The following is a 28,000-nucleotide window of genomic DNA, read 5'->3' as shown; positions in this document are numbered from 1 at the left end:
ATCAAATCCCGAATATATTTTACTGTGAAATTTTCCATCTTTATGTTGCAATGAATTAATCACAACTGCTGTTTGGCGTCTCATCAGGCTTCACCAGTTCATGCAACTTGGCTTGGTTGTGTGAACGCTATTCATGCGTCAATGCATAATTTGCATACTTACGCACCCCACCAGCAGAAATTGTATAATTCTTTTGGGATGTAAACAACCATCGTTGAGATGTCTTGCAGAGAGGCCTTTTGTCGGTCAATAAGTCATTGGGCGGAAATTCCCTCATTAATAGTCCATTCAGGTGTAAAAACAGGGAGCGAGTGCAGTGCAGTCACGGTGGAACGCGTTTACATTATCGGAAGCTACATCACTCAACGATGGTTGTTTGCACCCCAAAAGAATGGTACGCATTTCTGAGCATCGATAGTTGGGTTTTCCACACCAACTCCTGCCCGAATCACGCCTTGTTGCATGAACTGATGAAACCTTCTTGGATGAGAGGCCAAACGAGAAACAGGCCAGTCAAGTTGTAATCGATTCAAGGCCCTGAGGGGACAAGAAAAAAAAAAAGAAAAAAAAGTTTTTCAAACTAACAGTCAATTACTTGAACGACGTGAGCTGCGCCGGTTTATCTGTAGATTAGTCTGTCCCTTGGATTAACAGTCTGGATTACTTCCACTTTAAACCCTGAAAAAGAAAAGAAAGAGAAGTTAGTCAGTTGGATCACCGCAAAAAACCTTTTGCGTAAATTAGTGTTGTAATTGTCATGTTGTTATAATAATCTTTAAAAGTGTATTTTTGCAGGATGCAAAGTGATCTTAAAAGATTTAAGATGTTTTTTTTTTGTCAGGGTAAAGTCATAATTTTATAATGTAATTGATGTTAACGTTAACGAGGGAAGAAAGTCATTTCAACAAGTGAATTTCAACATTACAAATGTAGAGGACAACATATTGGACTATATTCTCAGTACACAAAAAAATGAATGCTTAATACTTGTAATAATAGTTTTTTTTTCTTAAATAAATATCAACTGCATCTCTGCAGCGATGTCATATTTATGCGACATGTCACAGTCACTATCATAAAGAGCTTTTAAGTGGCCCAAAAATAAGGAGGGGAAGAGTAATTGCTTTGCTATGTTAGTTTTTTTTAGCCCATATGTACCGTCTGCACTTTGTGAAAATGGTGCGACGTGATCATTTATTTTGGGGACCCCAGTTTGAGAAGCACAATAAACTGATTCGACAAAAGCTTTTAAAGGAAAGCGGGCTGCCTGGTCGTCAAGGGAAACAAACGCCAGTCCGCTCATGCTCATTCCTCCCTTCGACCCCCCCCCCGCCCGCCGCTCACATTTCAGCAATGGCGCCCGCTCACACTGCTGCCTTTCAGCTAAAAGCGTTTTATGTCACAGCCCCCATATGCAGCAGCAGCAGCAGCAGGAAGGAAGGCCGAGGTGGGGGCGGAGAGGGTGGGAGTGGTTAGATTGAAAAAGAAAGGCCTCCCTCGGCCGTCGCCGGGGCAACTGTGACATCATCGAGCACTAAAAGCTTTTAACCGGATTGCTCTCCCGCTTTAGGCCCCATATTGAGTGCTCTTTCAGTCTGTCCGGGAGGGGGAGGTGGAAAGGCAGGCTTTAGCGCGCTTCCCTGCTCGCCTCGCAAGCTCACTGCACCACACCAAACCATAAAAGCCTTTCAAAGCCAAGGCCCTTTTGGGGGGGGGGGGTAAAAAATGGCTGCGGGAGATGATTTTGGCTATCTGATTCCTCCCCACCAGGGCGAGAAGCACCGGCGGGCCCCCAACTGGACCGACGGCGAAATGAAGGCCCTGCTCTACGTTTGGGAAGAGAACCACAACGAGCTGAAAACCAGCAAGCGGAACGCCAAGGTTTACGAGAGGATGTCGCAGCGCTTCTTCCAGCTTACGGGCGAGCAGCGCTTCAAAGAGGAGATCAAGATGAAGATCACAAACATGTCCTTCCAGTACAGGCCAGTCCATCTCAAAAGTTCTCCGTCCTGCCCTCAAAACGTTTCTCATTGCTCCTTCTTTTCGTTTCGAACAGGCGACTGAAATCCAGCGCCACGGAAAGCGGCGAGACGCCCGATTGGCCGTATTACAAGGCCATCGAGAAAATCCTATCCAAGCCTTTGGAGGTCGGACGAGGCAACTGGGCCGAGAACCGGGCCGAGTCCCAGGCCTCGGCGGGCGCCGGGACCTCCTCGCAGGCCGCCGACAACGCCTCGGCTCAGCCGGAGGAGGAGGTGATGGGCTTCCTCCCCGAGTACACGGGCTCCTCGGACGAAATGGAGGTCAAGCAGGAGCTGGACTCGTGGAGCTCGGACAGCGAGCGGACGCAAGGCTCCAGGTAACCGTCAAATCGCCGTGATGTCACGCCGCACTTCTGGCTGGCGAATTCCCTCTCTGCGTTATCGCCAAACTTGTTGCACCAAAGTTGGAGCATTGTTGCGCATTTCACTCTTCAATGTAAACTATTCACTCATTCCAACCCAAAAACGTGTAAATACGTTTTTGTGAGTGAAGGACAAAAGTATTAAAAACGTATTTACACGTTCTTGGGTTGGAATGAGTTAACAATTGAGTCCCGCGCGCTGTCCCCTGATTGGTCTCCTCAGCTCCCATCCGGTGTCAAGCAAGCAAAAGAGCACCAAAAGGCAGCATTCCCTGAAGCGGAAGAAGCTGCAGCTGATGCAGGCCATGCTGCGGCAACAGAAGCGCTCCAACCAAGCCATCGAGGACACGTGCAGGGAGGTCCGGCGGGCCCTGCACCAGCAGAACCTGCTGCAGGTCCAATGTATGACGCTGCAGGAGCGCATGATGAACCTTCTGGAGAAGATGATTCTGCCGGCGTCTGCGAGTGGGAAGAACCAATTAGGAAATTCCAGCGTAGCGTCCTTATAGTCCTTCAGTATGATATACAATGCATGTGCTTGTTTGAATTGCTGTAGAATTAAAGAAAATAGTTTGACATTATTGAGGTTGTGCGTGTGTTTTAAGTCACTTTTGTGGCCTGATGAGCTTCCGTGCTTGCCCGGACTGTGGGGAGGAACCAAAAATCACTCGTTGTAGTACTTTGACCTGAGCCGTATTGTTTACAGCAGGGTTGGAGAACAGCCAATTCTCAACTCTATTGATAGAGCATTAAAAAAAATAATAATAATAAAAAAAATGATACAAAACTCAAACAATAATATAGAAATTATTTTGAGGATTCTGTTCTAAATATGTTTTTAGCTTTTTTTTTTTTTTTTTTTTTTTTTAAATCGAATACCTATATTTATAAAGTAAAACTAATATATCACACATATGTTTATTGCTATATGAATGGACCATTTGGAAATTGTATCCTGTGCCAGATATGCCATTAATAAAAAAAAAAAAAAAAAAAAAAGAATTCTTACTTAAACAAATTAAATAATTTTAGAAATACATGTTGTTTAAAAAACAAACAAACAAACAAACACACTTTTTTTTTTTTACATTAGAATTAAATTAACACTTGAGGAATAAATCATTTTGAGACAACTATGCAAATAAGCATTTTTCTAATATTCTTCAAAACCTTTTTTTAATTAGCTGCTTAGCCTAAATATGAAATATTTTATAATACTGAGCCAAAATCCTCTTTTAATTAATTATTGCTAAACCCCATTTTTAATATATTTCATATTGTTTATATTTTATTTTCTATTTTTAAATAAAAACGCATTTAAACCATTTGTTTACAGTATTTCACTTTTGGACTGCCCCCGCCCACCCAGATCACCAGCCAATAGGATCGAGCCATGCGTTTTGAATACTGAGCGTAGCAGCGATTGGCCAAACAGAGGGAAAGGGGACGGACAAGGTGACGCGCAGACGTTACGTTGTCATGGTTACCGTCAATGTCGCTTTTGTTCAAACTGCCTTGTGCGCGTTCATGTGGAGGTGGCGTGTTCACGACACCGCCGCATATGGAGGACAATTAAATCACGACCCGAAAGCATTGTTTGGAATAACTGCCCCTAAAAGAAAAGGGCGATCCGTGACGTGAAAATGTCAATTTGGGGCGTTTAAAAGCTGCTTGGACCTTTTTTTTTTTTTTTTTTACGCCCCTTGGAGCCTTCAACATCGTACAAGGTAAATAGAAAAGTTCGGCAGCGTTCGGAACAGAGTAGTAAAGTAGTAGTTGCGGTGGTCGCTCAAGTCTGTGGCTACGGGTTGTAAAACACGATACAGAAAGCAAGAAAAAAAAACGATCGCTTCCTGCGGTTTATTTCCAACATATGTTTCAAATGTGTGTCATTAAAAAAAAAAAAAGTCACTGAAAACCAAACGTCTGGTTGTTATTAAAGTGCTTTTGTTTTGTTGAGGGGTTGAGCCAGCTGGCACTCTGCTCCGGAGGAGGATAGAAAAGACCTCTGTGCGTTTATCCTTGACAGATAATAACTCACCGAAACCGGACAAACTTGCTTCTTTTACTTACGATGTAATCATCTGAACGTGACCTTTGATTATTATTTATCCGTAGTTCTAAGTATGAATGTAACTTGAACAAGTTTTTCAATTGAAACGAAAATAATCAATTACATAAATAAATCCTTCAGTAACAATTTGAAGTAACATTTGACTAGTCTTAATTGTGTGAAATTGTAAAAAGATGTTAATATTATGTTTGAGGTTGGGGTTTGGCAGGGGCGGCCGCCGCCGCTGAGGGCGGGGCCAACGTGGCGGTATAGGGGTCAATTGTAAGGATCAGTTGATGCTCACAGTCTCTTCACCACAGTTAACTGTCCTTGTCTTTTTTGTTTAACCATAGCATGACAACAACACAATAGTGTTGGCAACCAAGATGAGGATCCAAAGACAACCGGAAGGTGCAAGGAGGCGCCTGGATTTAAGCGCAACCGGCGAGCTGCGACGCGTGGATGTCCACCGTGGTCGGACAGGCTACGGCTTCACCATTTCGGGACAGTGTCCATGTTTGTTGAGCAGCATCCTGGAGGGAAGTCCCGCCGACTTGGCGGGACTCAAACGAGGAGACGGCATCATGGCGATCAACGGGGCCGACGTGTCTGCCGCTTTGCACGAGACCGTGGTGCAGATGATTGGTCGCTGCGTCGGACCGCTGCGCTTGGTCGTGCACACCGAAGGCCGCGTCATCGGGAACCCCATCCTACACGACGAGAAGTTTTTAATAAGTCCCAAAAAGGCCAGCGTCCTCCGTGCCATCTCGCATGATCAAACCAACTCCGACAACTGGCGCCACGTGCTCGCCGGCAAGCAGAGGCCGCTGTCAGAGCCGGACATGTCCCAGTGGTCCAAACGGCAGAGCGCCGAAACACAGCGGCCAAAGAATGAACGCCATTCAGGTTTTACAGACAGCGAGGAAGCTAATCCAGACTGGAGCGTTTTAAACATGACCCTGGTGGTGGGCTACCTCAGCTCCACAGAGCTGATTTTGAATACGGCGCAATCGGAGGACGACGGCTTGAAGGCCATCCGAGAGCGAATACGCCAGCTGGGCACGGAGCAGGATACCCACACGCTGGTCGTGATGAAGGTAACGTTTGACTGCATCCGACTTTGCGACGACATGGGAGCCATTTTGGCGGCCTTCCCCACTGAGAACCTGGTCCTTGGGGCTGTTTGCGCCGAGGACCCTCGTTTTTTTTGCCTGGTGACCACCGCGCACATTATCAACGGCTGTGCTCCGCAAGATGCTCCGCTGAGAGCTTCCTGCCACGTTTTTTTCATTGACCCGGAGCTGGGAAACCACGAGGAGCACGCAGGCATCGCCGGGCGCTTCGGTTTCGACTGCACCCCTGATCCGGACACCTCTGGTTGCCTGGAATTCCCCCAGGCTCCGCCGGATGTCCTTCATTTTGTCACGGTCTTGTACAGCGACATGGGGGACGGAGTGGAGAGGCTTCGAGTCAAACTGGACGCGGAGGCTCAGCAGCAAGCCAAAGAAAACATCCAGCACGGGAGCGCCAATAGTATCGGAGACAGCGGAATTGACAACGCCTCACCCCCTGAGGAGAGAGCCGCCAGGGATTTCCCTTCTGTAATCCAAAACCACTCTGGGGTCCTCCTCCCCACCTGTCCATGGGATAATCCCGTATCTCCAGACCACATTCCGAGAAACCGCTACAATAACGGTCAAAGGTATCATGCAGGGAACAGTGGCAGCACACACTCCCTTTCCGAGTCCCTACCCGGTCCCGATTCTCTCACCGACTTTTACGGCGGTGCCCCGCCTCGGCTCAAGTTCCAGTTCAAGCCCCCACCTCCGCTTCCCCTTTTGGCTAAAAAAAATAGCCTCTCAGAAGAGCCTCTTCATGGCAGCCAACGCTGGTTTTCCAAGCCAAAGTGGCCCAAATCCGTCAGTGGCGACCCCGAGCCTCGGGTGACATGGACCGACGACAACAACCGCTTAGCTGGCGTCGGCCTGGGTGCCAGCACACCGAACCTGCCGCCAGCCATGAGCCAGATTCCCTCAGACCGGTATCGGTCTGCCGAGATCCTCCTGATGATGCCCCCCAAAGAAGAATGGACCCAAGCGTTTGTCCACCGCAAGAATGAGCGTGGGAAAAAAGTGAGTTATCAAGCCAAACTGGCAGTGATTGGATCCCTTCAAATTACACTATGAAGAAGTTGGAATTTTAATTAAAAAAAAAATACATTAATCTTTTTACTTTGTTTGGGTAGAATGACTTTAATGCCAACTTTTTCTTGTCATATGAGAAAGCTGGCTTCCAAAGTGTTGCTATTCTTCATCATGCCCACAAGATGTAGCTGTGGATCCTTCTCTCCTTTCTCATAGCAGCAATCTGGTCCCACTACATCACAGATTTTTCTGTTCAAAATTACACATTTTGTTGTGTTCAAAAAATACGTTTATAATGTGTCTACAAGTGTGTTTAAATATATTTCAATGTCATTACAGTGTGAAGGAGGGGTATATTAAGGCTTAAACTATATTCAAAAAACGTTTTGAATGTCTCTCTTATCGGTGCTGGGTCTGGAACGTAACTCGATGAACATTAGATCGCTGTATGTTTAATTTAATTGAATGAAAAAATATTATTTGTCTTCTAACAGGGCTCCAGGTTTTGGGGTTTGGGCGTGCTTCGTGCCTCCAAACGCCGCTCGTCAAAGCGTCTTAGCCTGGCCCGATCTCTGGATGACCTCGAGGTAAGCTTCACGTTTACTGTGCATGGTGACGGACCACCATAACAAAAACAAGAATAAGAACTGCTTTTGATGGCAAAAATATTTACTTACGGATATACAACGAAGAAACGCGCCTGATCGACACTTGCATGGTTTGAGTTTAATGTCAGTGGCTTTTAAAAAAAATTTTTTATGGTATTCGCCTTTCACTCCATCAAGTATGTCAACCTTTCTTCCAAATGCAACACACTTTTGCCTTTTGCACAGAGATGTTGGGTGTTTGTTCCTGGTATCTGCTGGAGCAATCCAGCCAACTTGGGGGTTATTGCCCCCCAGTGCCCAGATCACCAGTTTTTTTCTTCAGGCCTTGGTTATTTATTTCTCCAGCTATTCATGCTCCTTTTTCCAGGTGTCGCTATCAATCAGGATTGCTGCTTCTATCACAACTGCTCTCTTCTGATCTTTACCCCACCACCACCTTTTACTAGTTTGTCAGTCTGGAAATGAAAGTCCCACAAGATCTCGACCTGATTTTTCAGAACCAACTTCGGTGGGATCTGCCTCTTGATTCTGGGACCTGTAGTTCATATTTGGTACAGATGCTTTTCAAGCAGCTGGACTGTTTTGTCAATGTTAGTCACTTCTTCTATTCGTTGGCGGGACCTGTGGAGGAGAGTGTCCTTCCATGACAGCCCATCTGGCTCCTTCTCCTTAGTGGGCTTCTGTTGTCTGTTGTTTTCTCCACAAATCCAAAGTGATGCATAGCCGTAATTGACTGGCTTCGCTTCATCATTACAGTAATGTAGAAGGTTGAATTTCACTGACAAGCTGGGACAGACCCTCTTCCATGCATACCCGTTGAAAACCATACTTGACGAATATATCCGTGGCAGTAAACGGTTGGATTCCAGTTGACGAATCTAAACTTTAACGTACTGCAATGCACTCACGCGGCCAAGGAGCCACAGTTGCCGATGCATAACAAGCACAAATATGAAATGACAACACTGTGAGCTGCTGTAGGCCACAACTCACACCCACTCGCACGCATGCATGCAGCTCCTGACATCACTAACTAGGCCACGCCCCTTAAAGGCACACATCCAACACAACAATAAGAACTATAATTACATTTTATAAAACCAATTTGTCTTTAAATGTGCTTATGTTTTTAATGCGGTGCTATTTATCTTATTAAAAAAATGCGACAATACATTTTTGTTTTAGTGGTGCTGGAACGGGAAGAAATTCTTTCCGGCATTCCTGCCCTAGTTGCTTTGGACCCTTGTCGCTCATTAGACACGACTGACTTTTTTTTTTTCCCCGTGGCGCCTGTGGGCGTCAAAGGGAAGGCATGAAGAAGACACAGAGGCGGGATGTGGGAGGTAAACAGAGAGGAGGAATCTGCCTCGACCAGAGAGCGAGAGAGAGAGAGCCAGAGAGGGAGGGAGGTAGAGCGAGAGTCACGGTACGAGTCTCCCAGTCGCTTTTGGGATTTTGGGCTCTCCTGCACTCAGCACGTCCAGCTTCTGCGAATGGACCCGTTTCCGTGCCATACATGGAGCCCACCATTACCCTCAACTCTGTAAGTCCTCTCATCTCGCTGGCTGCTGCGGAATGTTTCCCGTCATCGGTCGCGCATCGGCTCGGGACATCCATTCTTTGCAAAAAATGCAAAGTGATCAAGTTGATGATTTTTATTTCTTATGTGAACTGCCAAAAGGTGACTTTTCTTGCTGATGCTTTAACCCTGCGTGTGTTTTGTGCGGGCATGATAAAAAAAACAATGTCATTGCCGTCCTCCACCAAAGATAGAACGTTATTTTTCTGAGTGGGTGTCTATTTGGGATGCGGCGTTTCATTATTGAAGTGGATTAATTGAAGTAACAAGGACTGATTTCTCACGAATTCTGCAGGTACTCTCTTTTGGAGTACGGCATGATTTGTTTTTTACTGCCTGATCTGTTTTGAAGTAAAGCACTTTTCTATTGAAGTGGATCTGGCAAATAATTGCGGCACAGCTTGTAATAAGAATGGAAATCAATTATTTTGGAAGTACCGCCTGTTGTCTGGTTTGGAGTCGGGCGTTTGTTCTTCAAGTGGACCTGTGGCATGGTTTCTGTTCGAAATCCTGCATCTTTATTATTTGGGGTATGGCTCCTATAGGAAGAGATGGCCACGATTTGAGGAAATATGGCAGTTGTTTTTGGAGTAAGGCATTTGTTAATAAAGAGGAGCTGACAATACGGGTATGGCTTCTTTAAGAATGCAGCCAACTATTGGAAAGGACGCTGTTGGTAGTCTGTTTGTGGTGTGGTGTTATTGTATTTAAGTGGACCTGATGCATTACTGACACGGCTGCATTTAGAGCGCGGCTTTTTGAGAAAATACGGTATTTCGAAGAGAGCAATACATCTCTTTTGTTTGTTGGTGTTACGCGGGCGTTTGGATGGAAAAAGAAGTTGGCGTTCAGTTTTGCGCATCATCTGGCGACGCAGTCGGAACACAAGCAACTTTTGATTGTCAGCAAAAGGTGTTGCGGGGCCAACGTCGCCAGATGAGAAGACCGCGATCATTTTGTCTTTTGCTTCCCACGTGCTCTTGCGTCTGAATACGCGACAGCCAAATAAGCCGAGGAGCAGATGTGAGCGCGGTTGCCGAGTTCATTCTCCGACCGACCGCTGGAAATCTCGCGTTGCCATGACATCATCTGCAAAGACAACCAAGGAGGATTTCGAAACGCTCAGCCGTCAATCATGCAATAGCTATCTTTTGAAATTCCACTGTCAGCGTTACAGTTGCCACCTCCACTTATGCTGCTATATAACGGAGGCCACTTTTCGATGAAATAGTGTCATCTGTCTGTTTGGAGTGTTGGGTATTTTTTTGATTCAAGTGCACGGACCTGGCAAATAATTTACTCTGAATGGCTTCTATAAGAATGTAGCTCAATTAAAAAAAGAAACACCGTCCATTTACGGTTTGGTGTTTTTGTTTCTAGTGGACGTGGCGATTAAATGCAACATGGCTGCTACAGACCACAATTAGAGGACACACAGCCGACAGTCTGAAATGGTGTATTTGTTATTCATGTGAATGCAGCAATTAATTGATTGGGGCAGGTCTTTCATTAGAACGTTGCCTACTATTCGAGCAAATAATGCCTGCTGTCTGGTTGGAGTGTTTGCTTTTTTTTTTTTTTTTTTTTTATTCAAGTGGACCTGGTGTTTAATCAGGGCACGGCTTTTATCAGAATGAATTGAACAAATAGTGCATTTTGCTATTGTGGCTTGTTAGAATGAATCTGTCCTTCCAAAGGAATAAAGGCGGAGCTATTTTTACGAGGGCCTTTTTCAAGCAGCTCGGCTTCCCTGCGTGACCAAAGCGATTAGACGGCAGAACGTAAACTCAGGAAGTGAACGATCGCCCTCGCCCTCACATCACGCCGAGTGTGCCCACGCTGAGCTTTGTTGTGAGATGGGAAAACGGGGGCAAGAGTCACCAGGCTAATTATATGTGTCAGGTTTCAAGCTCGGAAAGTCCATTTGGTTTTTTTTTTTTTTTTTATGGGAGCGGAATAGCAGCGTGAGGGTGTGGTCACGTCTTATGTGGTTGCCCTCCAGGCTCAAGCGAGCGCAGGCCGTTCTTTTTGATAATACATTCTGAGGGGAGGGGCTATCGCTTGCTTTTACGGAGTCGGGCGTTCATTTTACATATTGCATTACTACCCCCAACATGCCTCAACAACAGTAAAAAAAAAAAAAAATAATAATAAAAAAAAAAAACTTAATTGACTCGACTTTCTCCTTGTGGCCTTGTCTGTACTTTTTTCCTGTAAATATTTTTTCTGATGAAATGTAAATAATGTTTTTGTCATAAAATGAAGTCTTTATTTTCAGAAATTTTTTTTCCTCACACATTCTGTTTTTTTTCTCTTGTAATATTCTTGAGCCCTAATAGATTTTCCTGGTTAAACGGAGACATTATTCCTGTAAAACGTTTTGCTTGGTCTAATACTTTATTACAAATATTTTTCTTTTGAATGTGATTTTTTTTTTGCCTTTAAAAATACTTTAGTAAAATGTTTTTCATTTTAAATGACTTAATTCTCATCATTTTAAATTTTATCGAAATGTAATTAATTTTTTCAACCTCATGTTATTTCGTTTTTGGGTTTTTTTTGGTCATAATACTGCCAATTTATTTGCACAGTATTATGGATTTTTTTTTTTCCTTTTAGTATTTTTTTTCTGGTAAAACTGCCTTGTTTTGTCTCATACTAGCAGTAATTGAAACTCTATTAATATTCAGATTTTTCTCCTGACATTTTTTTTTTCGACCAGTGACACTTTATTCTCATAAAAATGACAATCTCTTCACCGTAAAATGGGGATTTAGCACACCCAAAGCACGACATTCACCATCGTTAGCGTGCGACGTGCTTCCCTTGCGTCGGAAGGAAATCTTTCTTCTCTTATCAGTCGCCCGCCGCACCCTGTCACTCCCTCTCCTCCAAAAAGGAAGTTGCCTTGATGTTATTTTCGTTTGTCATCCATAGCAAGATAACTGCGATGATCTTAATATGTAATTAGACATCTTATGACAAGCAAAGCGTCACATGAAACTCTTTTGTTACTGTGCCGTGCTCCGCTCGCCACGTTGTTCTCATAAACTGTGGTTTTCTCTATTGTGACTTTTTTTTTCTCCCCCATAAACTTGTGACTTCTGTTCTTACAAAACTGGCACGACACTCCCCTAAGATGCAATTTATTTACTCATAATTGCTTCAATCTTAGTAGTGCTAATAATACAGTTTATGTATGAGCTGGCCCAAAATATAATAAAACATGCTTGGAGCCTGCTCAATGGGTTGAGGAATCAAAAACACCCACTAACTATGGCCAGAAGATGGTAGCATTGTATCTCTTTTCAATGGGCTCGCGCTAAATGAAATTACAACGAAACACGACTGATATGATGAAATTGAACGTTTTCGAGGATGCCGTGAATGATCGAAGCCTTTGTCACATTAAATCTAATTCACAGAGCGTCACTAAACAAATAAAATAGTGTCTAAGTCACTGTTGTGAAAAAAATGTGTCCTTTCAATGTCACTCAAATTACCAATGCTGATTACTAAAGAACAGAATAAGGTATGTTTACGTAGCCGTAGCGCACAATATTTTGTTTGCCTTGAAAGATGAGTGAAAATGCTCGAAATCGGCTGGCACTGTTGGGGTTGTTTTGTTTGTTTTTTTTTAGATAATATTTGGCAGTCAAAGAGTTCATCACTGACTTATATTTTGCCCGCTAAATTTGAAGTGCACCTGTTATGTGTTAATTTTTTAACTTTGACCGCACTAGTTGTGATGCTAGGTGGCTACGTACTAGCGTGACTATTTTTTGAAGGTTTGATGGTAGATAAAGTGCCTCTGTTTTTAAAGGGTTGACCATACGACAAGGTTCTTGGAAATTTGTGGTGTCTCCTGTTCACGTCCTTATGCTTGCATTGCGATGCTAGGAGGGTATGTGTTAGCATTATTACGTTTGAAGGTTTTAAAGGGATAACGAGTTTTCTGGCAAGGTCCTGGTCATGTCAAGTGTTTCTTCTTGCCACTTGTCTACATCTTACTATTTTGTGAAGGTACAGCAAGCGTTGTAGCAAGGTCCTGGTTCGTCACGTGTTAAGGGAAGCTGAGCTCCAAATCAGAATTGCTCATAAACAGCAGTTGATAACATTTGGAATATTATGAAACGTGCGACTTTTTAACGTGATGTGCGGAAAATTACACACCCACAAAAATGAAACAGTTGGAGCGATCCCCGTCGCAAACGTTTACGTTTGATTCATCCAAATTCATATGGTTTCAATTTATCCCGACTGCGTTTTTCAAGCGAGACCACAGTATGAAAAGGAAGGGGGCGGGGGATTGTGGTTTTGTCAAGGGAAAGAAGGGGGGCTTATGATTCCTTCTCATCAATGTTGGAGAGACTGTATGTATCGTCGGGAGGGTTTCCATGGCAACAGCTGCTGAATGAGGAAACCTCCCCCTCCACCCCCTTCTTCTTCTTCTTCTTCTTCTTAGTCCAGTGCCATGTCAAATTTCAGGGTTTTCCCCCTCCCTCTCTTTCCTTGACTTGTACAGACACGGTTGGCCTGACTTTGGGTGGGGAATGTTCAGGTATGCGCGCGTCTACTTTGCCTTGCGCGCTGCTCGCCGAGCAGTCAAGGGAACAATGAGTCTCAAAAAGAGACTTTCCTTCAAGAGGACGTGGAACTTCAACACTGTAAGTTTGCTTTTTTTTTTCTCCCTGCAGTTGCCAACGCCTTTTTTTTTTTTTTTTTTTGCTCGAGTCAGCTGTTTTCCGCATCTCTTTGTGGCTCATCCCTTTCTTGGGAACAGCTGTTTGAAGTTGACGGGGGCTTGTGGTTATTTGTGTCACTTTTTTTGTTGACTCTGGATCCACGCTCATCTGGTTTTTAATACCAAAAGCATGCCCCAACAAGCCCAACGGAAACACCAAGCTACTCTTCCAAAGAGGCGCTAACCAGTGACAATATCATAGAGGTTCACTTATTTGCGTTGATATGAGCGTGCTTTTGTCAGGGTCTCGCGCGTTCCTTCGACATGTGGTGTCCGGGTACAGCCGGACTCGGCAACCACAGAAATGTTGGAAGTTTACCGACCGGAGTCAACGCAGTACCAGACCGATCGATACAGGCCAACGGAGAGTTAACCCATTTGGAGGACTTTCTTTGTGTGTGTTGGGGGGCTGAATAAAAGTTGAGCAGCCCCCTTTCTGTAGCCACCCACTGTGGACCATCTCGTCATTGCTTAGGGGACAAGGGTGGTTGCGTGTGTGGTCCCTCATGAATACGTAGACTTTGTTGCCCTTTGTGAGTTGCGGAATTGACCGCACTTGCCACATTTTGGACAGGTTAACGAGTGACTTGAAGCTTTCCTATCATTGGATTTCCAAAAACATGAAAAAGTGATAATATCAACAGTACGCTCCACTCCTGCAATTGGATGCCTTTTTTTTTTTTTTTTTTTTTTTTTTTTACATTTGTCTTCACAAGTTGTGAACATTTGCCTCAAAAGCAAACATAACATCACAAGTGTGATGTCTTTCTTCCTTCGAAACCGTCACAGTCACCGTGTAGTTACGGTTTGAGGTTTGGGTTGTTTTTAGCTCCAAAGGGACACGCAGATGGCCAGTCTGTGTTCTCCTGATTCTGTTTTCGCTCCACACACATGGTTGGCTACCGCGGAAGGTGAGGGGGTGTTCCTGGGTGTCGACTACACGGGGGTTGAACACGGCAGCTGGAGGGTTGTAAAGAGGCTACTATGACAGACAATTAGCGGTTTAGTGGTTTGCGTCTGATGGAGCTTTCACAAGCGCTCACAAACCCAAAACGGAACAAAACGTCACAATCGGAGCTCAACGTGTCTGAGCCTCTGCTGTGGCTCGTCGACAATGTTGAAAACAACAAATTGAGTGTCAAAATTTGGATTTTAGACTTGCCACCACCCTTGTGCTCGCATCAGGTTTCAAGGTGCCTTCATGTTAGCGTGACTTAAGGCAGCCATCCCCAACAACTGGGCTCAACACCCGCCACTAAAAGACTAGCCCGGATTCAAATTAAGTGGGAATATCCAGAGATTGCCAAACAAAACACTGGATTCCTTGCTTTCGTGCCCAACATCCAACAGTTTTTCTGAAATGACGGTGACCAAAATAAAATTCTGGAGTAGCCTGGACGTACGTAACACAATTTGCATGTGATTGTTGAGCCAAGATGGCATCAGCTCATTGAACTGAAACATACGTAGGACATACTACATTCAGCAAAATAGTATTTGTAATAATTTTACTTAGAAATTAACTAGGCGGCGCCATGTCAGCTCGGCTCTTTTCTGGCAATTTCCTGGTTGCAATTAAAACAAATGATATGTCCAACAATCTGGACTGTCTTCAATAAAGTATGGCTAGAAAAAGTTGCTCCTTGGCATCATAACAAATGCCAGTGGAGGTTTTTCAAAACATTTGCGCTGAAACCGTGACAAACAATATCTGTTGACTTGACTTTCATTTTTGTCAGTGAAAATTTTTCCATGATGCACCTTCAGCCTTGTCGCGGGAGAAACAATAACGACGCATTATTCGAAGTCATTACATAAGTTTGACTACATGGGGGTCTGCTCCTACTTGCCCTTTCCGTTGAGGGCATCCCCATGTGCACATAAAAGCACTCAATGGCGCTATTAGCAAGTGAATGGAGGACTTGATGGCCTCTCTTGTGACAATGCTCACTTCGTCAGGGCTCCGAGCATCACATCAAACGAGGCGGGGTGGCTCCTACACCACCCGCCCTCCTCCCTGCGGAGGTGTGAACAACAGTTAAAGAGGCCATCCTTCCACCCCCTCGTACAAATTAACACCAATCTCCGCGAGCGAGGGTGCTGAGATGCCCGGAGACGCGCTGCTGTCCGCACACCCTGCAGGAGGTCGCGACGGCAGCCTCTCACTCTCATGTCTCTCTTTGTTCTCTTCCAGTCGGCGGCTTCCTCGGACGGCGGTGAGTACTGAACTTTTATTTGGATCTTATGTCTGCCTTCTTGATTTGGTCTCACATTTGTCAAACGACCATTTTGTGTTCAAAATTCCAAGCAAAAATAACTTTGAGCCCAACATTTCAAATTCTTCTCTCGTCATTTGAGGGACCACTAATGTGATTACGGATTCTCAGACAATTTTTTTTTACTGTGGCCTCAGTATAGACATAAAGTGCGCAGAAAATGCTCATTTTTAGCCACAACTTATGCACAATATACAAATGATAACAACAATACTCTGATAAGCAAATGATATGAACCCATAAATGAGCATTTTGCAGCACCATGTTAGCACAGCACATAGTTCACCAGCAGTAAAATAATATTCACTTGAACAAGGTTCAAAAGAAGCTCGTCACTGTTAACGCGTGTTTTTTAAACCTTGCAGATTACAGCGGCGTGCAGTTGCAGGGATGCTGCAGCCACAGCAGCCTGAACAGTAACGGCAGCATTCCGGGAAGCCACCGGGGACTTCCGGAACAACGCGTGGCCAGCTGGGCCGCCTGCTTCGAGCGCCTTCTCCAGGACCCGGTGGGCGTACGCTACTTCTCGGTACGCCCACAAAGTGCTCGACCTCCCCCGCTCACAATGTGACGAGGCTTATTCAAGTGTAGGGATGGAACAATAACCAAACATCACAATACGATAATTATCACGATATTGTGGGGGGATTGGTGATATTTAAAAAAAGATCACAATATTGTAAAAAAAAAAAAAAAAAAAGGAGCTCATACTACAAAAAGCACAATATTGTGCTTTTGTACACAACAGCAATGCATATAAACCACCTACAATCTCTAATAACAATATTGAGGCACTTATTTGCTAATGCAAGCACACATTGATGGCTTCACAAGCAAATTAGGTTTCCTCTTCATCTGACAATTAGCATCGATTTTAAACATGGAAGGCCAAAACAACCCTCATGAAAATTGAATTGCACTAATAAACTAGCCACTAGAGGGTGCTAGAACTGCACAAGTGGAAATCAACATGACTTGTTCCTTTTGAATATTGTGAACATGACGACGACGATATTGTGGAAGTTTTAATATCACGATATCACGATATTGCCCTTATCGTGACATCCCTATTCAAGTGTAGATTTAATGTTGAAACGAAGATTTCCATCGGCCAACAAATTTGCAACTCTACAAAAGGAATGTTAAACACATCAATTCCGAAATGTAGACCCAAAATCCAACAAATTGCAACCACGCCAGAAGTAAAGCAGAATTGACCCTTTCAAACCACATCTCACAAAGCAAGGCAGTGTTCTGATTTTGGGTCAGAAATCAACAAAATTCTGCCAAATGCTCCCCTAGCTCAACTGTGCTGTGGGACAGATTTGACCCCTTCCGTCGCCAGCGTAATCAATAAAGCAGGAACGCAAAACAAAGTTACATTTCAACAGGCACTTGGAACTCAAATAAGAAATTGTCATTTACGTCTCCGCAGGAATTTCTCAAGAAAGAATTTAGTGAGGAGAACATCTTGTTCTGGCAAGCCTGCGAATACTTCAGTCATGTTCCCGCGACCGACAAAAAACAGGTGAGTCCGCCAAATGCCGTCACCTTGCCGTGCTCTCAAAGACGACCCGAGGTGCGTTTCACCCGTTAGCTGTCCCAGAGAGCCGGCGAGATCTACAACAGCTTCCTGTCCAGCAAGGCAACCATGCCGGTCAACATCGACAGCCAAGCTCAGCTGGCCGACGACGTCCTCACGTCCCCGAGGCCCGACATGTTCAAGACGCAGCAGCTGCAGGTAGGCGACAGCTCTTGTGATTTGCAAATATGCAAGCCTATTTTGCGTTCAAAATGAAGTGAATTTTCCCGCCATAACCGGCCTTATTCCATTGGACCCGATTCGACTCCTCTGTGCCAAAAAATACAGCGTGCCCTTCTCTGGTCAGCGCAAAAGGCCTAATTTGCCCTGCACATTCCGATTCGCAGATCTTCAACCTGATGAAGTTTGACAGCTACTCCCGTTTTCTCAAGTCTTCCCTCTACAAGGAGTGCATGCGTGCCGAGGTGGATGGCCTCCCCCTGCCGGATCCCTACCAGATCCCATGCAGTCCCGCGCCATCCAAGCACAGCGCCAGCTCGGAGCGCTCCACGCTTTCCACTCCCAAGAAGGTCCTTTTTTTTTTTTTTTGTGCGGCTTTTTGAAGAAAAAAACAAAACAAAAACAAACTCCACATCAGTTGAGTTGATGTCGTCTTTTTTTTTTTTTGCCGTCTCACTTTGCAGGACGGCAGGAAGCAGCGTTCCGGCAGGTCGCTAAACGAGGACAGCAGAGAAGAGAGCGCCGACAAAAAACGCGGGATTTTCTTCTCATGGTCGCGCAACCGGAGCTTTGGCAAGGGTCCCAAAAAGAAGGACATTGGCGACATTAATCTTGGTAAGTGCCACGCACAACTTCAAGGAAGGACTTTTTTTTTTTTGTCTAAAGGGTGTTTCGTCTGATTCTGTGCAGACTATTGGGGTAGTAACGGCCGAAGGGAGTCCCAGGGGTCCTTGTCTTCCAGTACCAGCTTGGAGATGGCCACTTCCTGCTCTGCTGGCAAGATGGACGTAAGATTCCACTGGACAGATCACCATGGCAACACACAGAGCTCACTTTCTTTCTTTCTTTCGTTCTTCTTATTTTGCTAGCCCACGCATTATTTATCTTTTTCTTGGCGCAAATTTTGCAGCAACAAACTCACATCGTATAAGGCATTGCAGCATGACCACACAAGTATTTCCAGGTGGCGGAAAATTCAGACTTCTATGTTATTGGACCAAGGCAGAGCCATTGAGAAAATAGGAGAACCGATTGAATGACGATTTAGCCTTTGCCTCTGCCACTGTAGTTTGAATGTTATGTATGAATGTATGTCATTTGATAAGAAGACGTTACATTACAGCCGTAATTTACATTTCAGCAGGTAAACCCATTCAAAAATGGACATGGAGTTAAATTAATATGACCATTCAGGGGACTTCTTAATGAATATTACTTTGATATCAAATGTTCCTTTGAAGGGAAAAGGTAAAAAGCAAGCTGGTGCCCTGGGATGGCGAACCTGTTTTCAGTTCCCTCATTCTTAAAACAGTTGGGTAAAAAAAAAAATTAAAAACACAAATTGGGTCAAAAAGGGACCAACTCAACTTTTTGGGTTATTCAATGAACCCTAAAAGTTGGGCTAAAAATGAACAACCCACAAACAAACACAAAAATGGTCTGCTTTGTGGGCTATTTATTTAATTTTTATAAATTTTTTGGGTTAAATAATACAAAAAGTTTGGTCGGTTCATTTTTCACCTAATTCAATTGTTGTTTTTTCGTTCATTTGACCCAAATTTTTGGGTAAATTCAATAACCCACAAAACAACCCAACAAATCAGGTTGCTTTGTGGGTTATTATTGGACCCAACATTTTTGAATTAAATACTTCAAAATGTTGGGTCAGTTTATATTTGACCAAATTCAAACGAATAAACCACAAAACAAGCCCCCCCCCAAAAAAAGGTTGTAGATTAACTCATTCACTCCCAGCTGTTTTACTGGATTTTGACTGATTTTGCAAAGGCCCACAGAATATTGTGTTCTATTTGTTGTAAAAACACGGAACCCACCAAAAGAAGGTTTAGCATCTCTTCTTTCATTAGGAAAAAAAATATATATTTTTATGTTTCCGTTTTGCAGCAATTAGCATTGGAATATAGCTAAGTTTAATCACTATTCACAAATCTGTTTAAAACAGTGGGGAAAAGAGTTTTTTGCAACATGGCCCCGGTTGATCTCTTATACTCTGCTGCCACCTGCTGGCCGTTTTTGTAATAACTACTTTTGATTCAAGCGTTCTCTTCAGTTCAGAGGCTGCATGAAAGCCTTTTGTATGCTCTAGCATAAAAAATACAAAAAACGTATAAATACGTCTTTGGGAGCGAATGAGTTAATAACTCAAAAAAGGTGGGTCGGTCCATTTTTGACCCAACTCTTTTTCGTGCTGAAGCCTGAAGCCCAAAATGATTTTCTACTCACTTTGTAGTCAGACAATCGGCACTCGGTGGGTGTGTGGGAGCGCTCCCCGAAACACTGCAGTGTGACGCTGCCGGACGGCTCCTGCTCCTCCATCAACCTTCGGCCAGGCGCCTCCATTCGGGAGGTCCTCCAAGTTCTTTGCCACAGCATCAACGTCAACGTGGCGGCGGTGGACCTCTTCCTGGTGGGAGGTGAAAAGGTGATCAAATCAAGTCCAGGACGGATGAAACACACAAACAAAAAAAGATTTTTGAAAGGGGCTAATGAATAAAAAATATTCTTACTTTTTTTTTTTTTATTAAAGCCTTTAGTGTTGGACCAAGACTGCATGACCCTCAGCTCGCGAGATCTGCGCCTGGAGAAGAGGACCTTGTTCCGGTGCGTACCGTCGCCGTGACAACGCGTTGCGCCCGCGTTGACGTTCACTGCATGCGCCTGTGACGATCGCGTTCCCGTCTCTCCTTTCAGACTGGACCTGGTGCCCATTAACCGCTCGGTGGGGCTGAAAGCCAAACCCACCAAGCCGGTCGCCGAAGTCTTACGCCCCGTGGTGGCCAAGTATGGCCTCCTGCTCAACGATCTGGTGGTGAAAATAGTAAGTTGTGCGGTCTCAAGTGTGCCACAGGGTGGAGTACCAGGGCTACAATTACTCCTCGTCACCCGTAGGGGTTTATTTGAGTCCTGCGGCTTTCCACTTTTATCCCGTGTTCTGCCAGCAGTTCAAACGCGTCATTTGCTTTTGTTGTAGAGTGGCCAGACGGAACCTTTAGACTTGGGAGCCCCCATATCCAGTCTGGACGGCCTGCGCGTTGTGCTGGAGCGCGTCGACCCGGCCTTGGCCAAAGGTACGGCGCTTGTAGAAAAATATACAGTGTATATCACAGAAACACAATTTTAATTCATTTGCTCCCAATAACGTATAAATAATTTTTTTTTTAAATGTTCTAAGTGTCCCAAAGACGTATTTATCCATTTTTTGTTTTGTTTTGTTGTTTTTTTTTATGCTAGACTCTAGAGCATACAAAAGACTTTGATGGAGCCTCTCAACTGCAAAGAACGGTTGCAGAAATGGTAGTTATTACACAAACGGCCAGCAGGTGGCAGCAGAGCAAAGGAGATCAACGAGGGCCATGTAGAAAAAAAATCTCAATTACTTACAATTTTGAAAAGATTTGTGAAAACTGATGAAAATTAGCTCTCTTCTAATGCTAATTGCTGCAAAACCGAAACAGATAGAAACATACTTTTTCTTCCTGGTGAAAGAAGAGACTTTAATCTTTCTTTTGATAGGTTCCATGCTTTTATAGCAATAGAACACAATATTCTGTGGGCCTTGCAAAACCAGTCAAAATCCAATAAAACAGCCGGGAGCGAACGGGATTGCGAAATGTGAAAATGGCTGGGAGCGAATGAGTCAATTGGCTTGAAAAGACTGAAATAGAAAGGTCTCACGTGCAGTTTGTCGTCCACAGATGCGTCCAAGAGCTCCTCCCTCAAAAGCCAACCGCCTATCAGGAGTCTTTCGGCAACAGTAAGTCTACGCCGTCTACTTCCGCGTCGGCCGGGTGCCGTCTCCCTTCACCCGCATTAACAACCGGGCCCATGCGGCGAGCGGGTGTTTCCTCTTCACCCTAACGCGGCGGCTGACTAACCGACCGGCGATCCTTGCGACGCGGCGGACGGCGGCAAAGGACGGCGCGGTCCCACCTGGCCGTCCCCTAACAGCGTTATCGTTGTTGCGTCCGCAGGGAGATGAGAGGTCAACAGCGCCAAAGGAGTTTTGCGGGCGAGCAGGTGGACCGGACTTGGCACTCCCTGGCGAAAAGAGAAAACAGAAAAAGATTAATATAGATGAAGCCGAAGGTAAACCTCCCTTGTTTCATCTCTCAATGCTCAGCTGTGCTTTGCCGCCGAAGCAGGGATGACAAACTAAATCTCAGTCACGGCCTCAAACCAAAATGGCAGACTTGCGTCTTTATTACGGGTGTACTCGCATCCGAATTTCACGTCGGTAAGTCAGACGCGATGAGACCTTGCGGATTTGCGAGAGTTTGTTTTTAGGGTTTTTAGATGTGAAACTCCGCCCACGCACAAGGAAATAAATGCAAACGTTTTGCAAGTAATTGTAATTTCACATAGATGCCAGAAGGTGGCGCAAAGCACTTTTTTCCTATTAAATAAGCAACGAAGCTCCTCCCCGAATATTTTTACATTAGACATAGCTGTCAGCAAATAACAGGTGGCAGGTTAGATAAAAATCCGATCCTTCCCTCCTTCCTCTCTTTAGTTTTTCCTCTGGGCTCTTGAGATCTCGCTAAATTTGCTGGAATTTAGAGGCTTCCGGGGTTGGCGTAAGACTTTGATTTTGTAATCATGGGGAAGGCAGGAAGTGTTTGGTCGGTGCTGGATGTCACTTTGATTTACCTTTCTTTTCTCTTTATTTCTTTTTTTTCTGACCTTTTCTCTGGTCTCCTGACCATTTAAATCTCACGACTCTGGCAAGATTCTGAAGTACCTGGTTAAGGCGAAGGGTAATGGGATATTTATAAGGTTTTAGGTGAATGAATGAGTATAAATTTATACGTATTTGCACGCACGCACGCAAACGCACACACGCAAACGCACGCACGCACGCAAACGCACGCACGCAAACGCACGCACACATACACACACACAAAAAAAAAAAAAAAAAAAAAAAAAAAAAAAAAAAAAAAAAAGGAAAAGAGCAATGATGACAAGACGTTGAATCGGTAAGACTACCGAATGAACAATTCTGAGCTCTTCAAAAAAAAAAAAAAAAAAAAAAAAAAAAAAAAAAAAAAAAAAAAAAGGTTAGATAAAAATCAGCTTTTCTGGTTGACGATATTCTCTTGTATGACTCCTCCGGTTGAATACACATATTAATGGCACATTCTGCCATCTAGTGGAAGAGCATGTAATTGTTACCAGATGATCTCTCACAACACAATGGGGGCAGATTCACTAAAGGTTTGCGTAGCCTTTGCGCGGCGCTAACCGGGATCGTCTCATCCACGAAACACGTGCAAACGAGGAAATTCATCATTAACTGCGCCGCCAACCAGAACGCGCCCCGTTTTGCGCGTACATAAATGAGTTCATTTGCACAAGTTTGGCAGAGAAATTGCCCACCTCTGTTTTAATGAGGTATATGATTAGAGCAATAACTTTAGTGAATAGGTGGTAAACAGGGAGCAGATTGCGGGTGCACTTGTGGAGCAATATTTAGCGTTCTTAGTGGATCTAACCCAACATGTGATCAAACTCTCGAAGAGGAGTTTGCTTTTGAAGGACTGAAATAACTGCTTGAAAGTCATCCCTTGCTTTTTCAAAGCCTGACTTTGGTCTCTGGGGTCGCTTCCTGCACGCCAAATGTCTCCATCTTGAATCCGCCCGCCTGTTTGCCAAACTGACACGCGGCGAACTGTCCTTTTCCCGGTAGAATTCTTCGAGCTGCTGAGCCGGGCGCAGAGCACCCGGGCCAACGACCAACGCGGACTACTGACCAAAGAGGACTTGGTGCTTCCCGATTTCTTACGTCTGGTCCCCCTTCCCGCTCGACCCTCCTCGTCCAACGACCCAGCGTGCTCCACGCCGGACTCTCTGCAGCAGAGCCGCGAGAACGGCGGCTACCCCCGGGGGCCGCTGGCCTCGGGCCTCCGCTCCGAGAGCCTGGACTCCTCCCTGGGACACTCCGGGGCCAGGCGGTGCCTGATGCCGCCGTCTCGCCACTCGCCCTTCGGCTCACACTTGTCCCCCGTCCCGCGGGCCCCGGACGCCCGGTCGAGCCTCCGCACCGTGGAGGAGGACGCTCACGCCGACTTGACCCTGGTGGGGGAGGGCGACATCAACAGTCCCAACAGCACGCTGCTGCCCGCGTCCCCGTCACCCATGCCATCGCTGGAGGGAAGCCTGCCCGAGGCCAACTTCACCCCGCCGCCGCCGCCGCCCTGCCCCCACACTCAAGACGCGGACGCAAAGTCCACTCCAGGTACTGCGTAGTACACCAGTGCTCCCGTTTCCATTCCGTGATTTCCCCCTCTCGTGCACTTTAATAGATTTGGATTCTCTCTGTTTGTTCATCAGTTGATTAAGACCGGCGCTTGTCAATAATTTGGTTACAATTTTGGAAAATAAGTTTGGAATTTTGTGTCAGTTATGCAATGTCATCCCACACAGGAAGTGGAAGATTTCCCCCCCCCACACAAGTGACTAAAAAGATGCAGGATAACGTTCCAAAATAGCACAATTCTTCCAAACTTATTTTCTATGCTGTCAGGAAGCAGAATCAGGAGCGAAGAGACGAGCGTGTCGGAGAAATAGCGCCGCTAATGGTTGTGATTCTGTATCTGTCTTTGGACCTGTCAATCAACTGTGTACCCGTCATTTAATCCATGGAATAAAAGCTCCAATCGGATGTGAAGCTCATTTTTCTTTGATCCGCCTCCGCATGCCTTCCCGTTTTTGTTTTTTTTGCCTGCGAGCGTCGTCCTCATCATCTCCTTTTGGTGCATGCGCTTCTTGACGGCACGGGGGTGTGAATAATGACGTGTGCTTGCTGGGCTTCTATCGCTCGTGTCTTTCGAGCTCTGCGGTGTAGGTGGTGGTTACTTTTAGGGTGTCGCATTGTGGATTGTCTGCACAGGCTCGATAGGGCGCCATCTTCTTCGGCTGCGGCTTATGAGGGCGTTTCATAGTAGGCGATAGGGACGCCATGATATTGGATTTGACTTGCTGCCTATGCCGACACGTCTTTCCTTTTCCTGTCTGTCTGTTTCCACAAGCTCTTTTTCAATTCAACATTCTTCCCCATAGGAAATAATGGAAATACAACTTAAATACCATACAGAACTGCTTAACATTAGTAACTGGTGTACATGTGTTAAAAGAAGTACTACTAATAAAAAAATATAACTGTATTGTACTATTAAGTTAAATACAACACTTTATAAATGTACTGCAGTGGATGAAAAAAAAAAGTTTGAGCCACTGTAAGTTTGCATTTTGAACATTTAAGGATTCTTCCCCAACACTTTGAGAATTACTGCAGTAAGCAATCTGATTGGACGCTGGGGAACCTTCAGCAATTAAGCGCAGAGAACGCACACGCTTCCGAATCACAACGTCAATTCCAACGCTTGCTCTGACCTCACCTCAGCGTGTGCTCAAAATGGCTGCCACGCCGTCGGTTGCTGAGCGCCTCCGCCTGATTTTTCCCGCTGCCGCTGGGCGCCATGGTAACCTTGTCCAGCCGCTTCCAAAGTGTCACCTGTGATTTCTAGCCATTCTTCTCCCTATTTTGAAACAAACATATAATAATAATAATAATAATAATAATAATAATAATAATAAAAACATGTCAAGAAAAACAATGGACTTTGTTTTGGATCCAAATCCACAATAACTTCAGTGGTAATGTCCTACAATTACATGAATATTAACAGAAATTACGGTTATGCTGTATATTTATACAAAATTCAAAATACATTTGGGCTTTTATTATCCAGTGATAGACAGGCATCAGTTGTTGTTGTTTTTTGCCCACAAGAGGGAGCCATCACATAGACCAACATAATCACCATGCAGTTCCACTATTAGCTTGTTGCAGGAAAGTACAGAAGAAATAATGAATTAATACAATTAATAAAATAAAATTATATATATTACTAAAAATGCATTCATGAAATACATATATCTAACTACTTGTACAAACATTTCTTCCAAAAACAAAAGAATCAATCGATTAAATCAAATCATTATTTCTATAGCACCTTTAATACTTTAAAAGCAACACAAGCTGCTTCACATTAAAAAATAAAAATAAAAAATAAATAAAAAGGAAAGAAAGAGACAAACAGCGAAGATCAAAAACACCACAACCGACTCCCTCCCACACTGTAAAATGCGGTTCAGAAAACAAAGAATATAAAAATACATACATTTAAAAAAAAAAACTAAAAATGAACAAACCAATTATGTAATGGAGTCACCGCATGAAGAATATTGAGAAACTCTGATTAATTGTATGGAAGTGTCAGAATTGCAGCACTACATACCAGCGTCAACACATCACTTCCTGGTGTGGTTGTTACCCAATCCCACTGCATTGTGTCACCCTTTCTTTCTTTTTTTTCTTTTTTTTTTTCTTTCCCCTTGAGGGAGGTCAGCTGTTGGAGCTCGGTGGTGGTGTTTACATCAGCACTGAAGCGGCACTGAATCACTGACTGTTTGTTAAGTGATTCCCAGGGGAAACTATTTCTTTTACGGCAGCTGGCCGCGATTGCGCAACGCTGTCAGATGATGCAAAAGTCGCGTCAAGCATATTTTCCCTACGCTTTTCATCCAATTCAAATTGGATGAGAGTAAAAATAGTAACGTTTAAAAAAATAATAAATTGCTAACTGATGACAAAATGAACACCAAAACCACTCGTGCTTTAATGTGTATGCAGTTCAGGATAATGTCCTGAGAGCATTATGATCTATGAGTTTTTATATCTGATGTGGGAATTCCACAACAACTTGTTATCAATTACTACTCTCAATGATTTATAGTCCTTAACATTTTTTAATTGTAGACCATCAATATATATATAAACAAATCTAGGTGACTTTTATAGTAGCCAAATAGCAATATTTTTGGTTTTATTTACGTTTAGAATTGCTTTGTTATTATAGATAGATAGATAGATCTGTTTTTAAATTTGATCAAATTCTGTATTTACTGTACTCACAAGTTTGTTATGATTGTCATCACTATACAGTATATTTGTGTCATCTGCAAACAATATTTGTTTTAATAATGTAGATATAATAAATAGGTGATTTAAGTACAAATGAAACGGCCGAGGACCCAGCATTGACCCCTGTGGGACACCATAAGCAACACCAAGTTTGTCAGATAAATGTTCACCCATTTTTATGTATTCCAGCTATCCCTCTGATCCCATATTTCTCCACTTTATCAAGTAAGAGTGAGTGCTTTATGGCATCAAATACTTTTTTGAGCTCAATATATATTCCAATAGCGTGTTTCTTTTTGTCCAGACTGTTTGTTACGTATTCAACGGCTTCTATCAGAGCCATTGAAGGTTCAATAACAGGAAATGATGATGTAAAATTGAAACATTGAGGCTAATCTTTCATTTGGAAATAGAGGCCAGTTCATTTTGATTGGTCGGAATTTCAGATGTGCACAATCTTAGGGGCCTTGACACCATATTTTAAGGCGTTTTCTTGTAAAAAAAAATTTTAGATTGTTTGCAAGGCTTTTTTTTAAATGTATCATAAAGCTTTAAAAAAAAAAAAAGATTTAAATTTGTTTGCTTTCCTTTGTTGTTTTCACCTGTAAAAGCTATCTTTTCCGTTTTCAGACTGTGCCACCAACGCTCCTGGCGAGAAAGAGGCTTCTGCGCAGGAAGTGATGGACGTGGAGGAGGTGCACCTGGAGGAGGGTGCGCCGCCAGAGACCTCCCGCGGGGACGAGTCGGAGCTCAGCCTGAGCTTCCAAGGCTACGTGGCCGAGCTGCGTCAGTGCCAGAGCCGGATGAGGAACGCCCAGCAGATGCCTCACGCCGCCGTTCGCCCGGACGAGCCGGACTGCAAGGCGGACCTCTTTAAGGCCACCGTGGTCTAACCGGACCCAAACCCCGCCCACCCCCCTCCAACCCCGTGAATCCACTGCTGCACTTTGAAAGCCCCAAGGGAAGGAGTCGAACAACTCTGCATGTACGAAGCCGTCAACGCCTCCCCTCAATGAAATGATAGCTATTGTAAATTGGAATTCTGCTGTTTCGGTACGTTTGGTCGGTGTAGTTCTGTGTTTTTGGTATACAGTAGCTGAAACTTTCTATTACCAGCAATGAAAAATGACAACTTCTAATATTATTATTATTATTATTTTTGGCGTGTGTATTATAGTTTCTTTTATTTAGCATGTCCCTCTGAGGACTTTATCAAAACCATAGTATTGTTCTAATTTGGATTTTGGACATTATTATTATTATTATTTTAATTTGGTATTTTCTCAACCATCAAAGGAAATTAGTTGTTTTATTTTAAATTACATTTGACAAGAGAGACTGGACAGAATCAACTTGTGGACCAATATTATTATATTATATATATATATATATATATATATATATATATATATATATATATATATAT

At 44.0% G+C, this 28,000-nt stretch overlaps 2 protein-coding genes and 1 long non-coding RNA gene across 3 annotated transcripts; 2 read left to right on the top strand and 1 right to left on the bottom strand.

Moving 5' to 3' along the window:
• Position 1: 1 nt before the first annotated feature.
• LOC144003810 (uncharacterized) lies at positions 2–19,989 on the bottom strand. Its single transcript, XR_013279074.1, has 2 exons — positions 19,815–19,989; positions 2–678 (listed from the first exon to the last, which is right to left on the bottom strand). It is a non-coding gene; the product is annotated as an uncharacterized LOC144003810 (long non-coding RNA).
• Positions 1,536–2,985, top strand: msantd1 (Myb/SANT-like DNA-binding domain containing 1). The gene is made up of 3 exons (XM_077500472.1): positions 1,536–1,982; positions 2,057–2,359; positions 2,628–2,985. The coding sequence occupies exons 1-3, from the start codon at positions 1,726–1,728 to the stop codon at positions 2,911–2,913; spliced, it is 846 nt and encodes a 281-aa protein (XP_077356598.1). The 5' UTR covers positions 1,536–1,725; the 3' UTR covers positions 2,914–2,985.
• Positions 3,904–27,991, top strand: rgs12a (regulator of G protein signaling 12a). Its single transcript, XM_077500400.1, has 18 exons — positions 3,904–4,131; positions 4,811–6,589; positions 7,096–7,188; positions 15,727–15,748; positions 16,174–16,337; positions 17,244–17,336; positions 17,406–17,549; positions 17,738–17,920; positions 18,035–18,185; positions 18,261–18,358; positions 19,822–20,013; positions 20,119–20,192; positions 20,283–20,409; positions 20,563–20,659; positions 21,287–21,345; positions 21,563–21,677; positions 23,275–23,823; positions 27,205–27,991. Exons 2-18 carry the CDS (start codon positions 4,844–4,846, stop codon positions 27,465–27,467), a joined length of 4,170 nt encoding a protein of 1,389 aa, XP_077356526.1. The 5' UTR covers positions 3,904–4,131; positions 4,811–4,843; the 3' UTR covers positions 27,468–27,991.
• The last annotated feature ends 9 nt before the right edge of the window (positions 27,992–28,000 follow it).

The sequence above is a fragment of the Festucalex cinctus genome, chromosome 16, assembly GCF_051991245.1.
Source record: "Festucalex cinctus isolate MCC-2025b chromosome 16, RoL_Fcin_1.0, whole genome shotgun sequence".
NCBI lineage: Eukaryota > Metazoa > Chordata > Actinopteri > Syngnathiformes > Syngnathidae > Festucalex > Festucalex cinctus.
The sequence above is the reverse complement of the archived record's forward strand: the minus strand, read 5'-3'. Positions and strand labels throughout refer to the sequence as shown.

What these genes read in the sequence shown, in the direction of transcription:
- msantd1 (XM_077500472.1), top strand. Translation starts at nt 1,726, where the DNA reads ATGGCTGCGGGAGATGATTTTGGCTATCTGATTCCTCCCCACCAGGGC. An exon ending in AACATGTCCTTCCAGTACAG is followed by an intron (nt 1,983 to 2,056) that starts GCCAGTCCATCT and finishes CGTTTCGAACAG; the next exon opens with GCGACTGAAATCCAGCGCCA. An exon ending in GAGCGGACGCAAGGCTCCAG is followed by an intron (nt 2,360 to 2,627) that starts GTAACCGTCAAA and finishes TGGTCTCCTCAG; the next exon opens with CTCCCATCCGGTGTCAAGCA.
- rgs12a (XM_077500400.1), top strand. Translation starts at nt 4,844, where the DNA reads ATGAGGATCCAAAGACAACCGGAAGGTGCAAGGAGGCGCCTGGATTTA. An exon ending in TCAAGACGCAGCAGCTGCAG is followed by an intron (nt 17,550 to 17,737) that starts GTAGGCGACAGC and finishes TCCGATTCGCAG; the next exon opens with ATCTTCAACCTGATGAAGTT. An exon ending in CGCTTTCCACTCCCAAGAAG is followed by an intron (nt 17,921 to 18,034) that starts GTCCTTTTTTTT and finishes CTCACTTTGCAG; the next exon opens with GACGGCAGGAAGCAGCGTTC.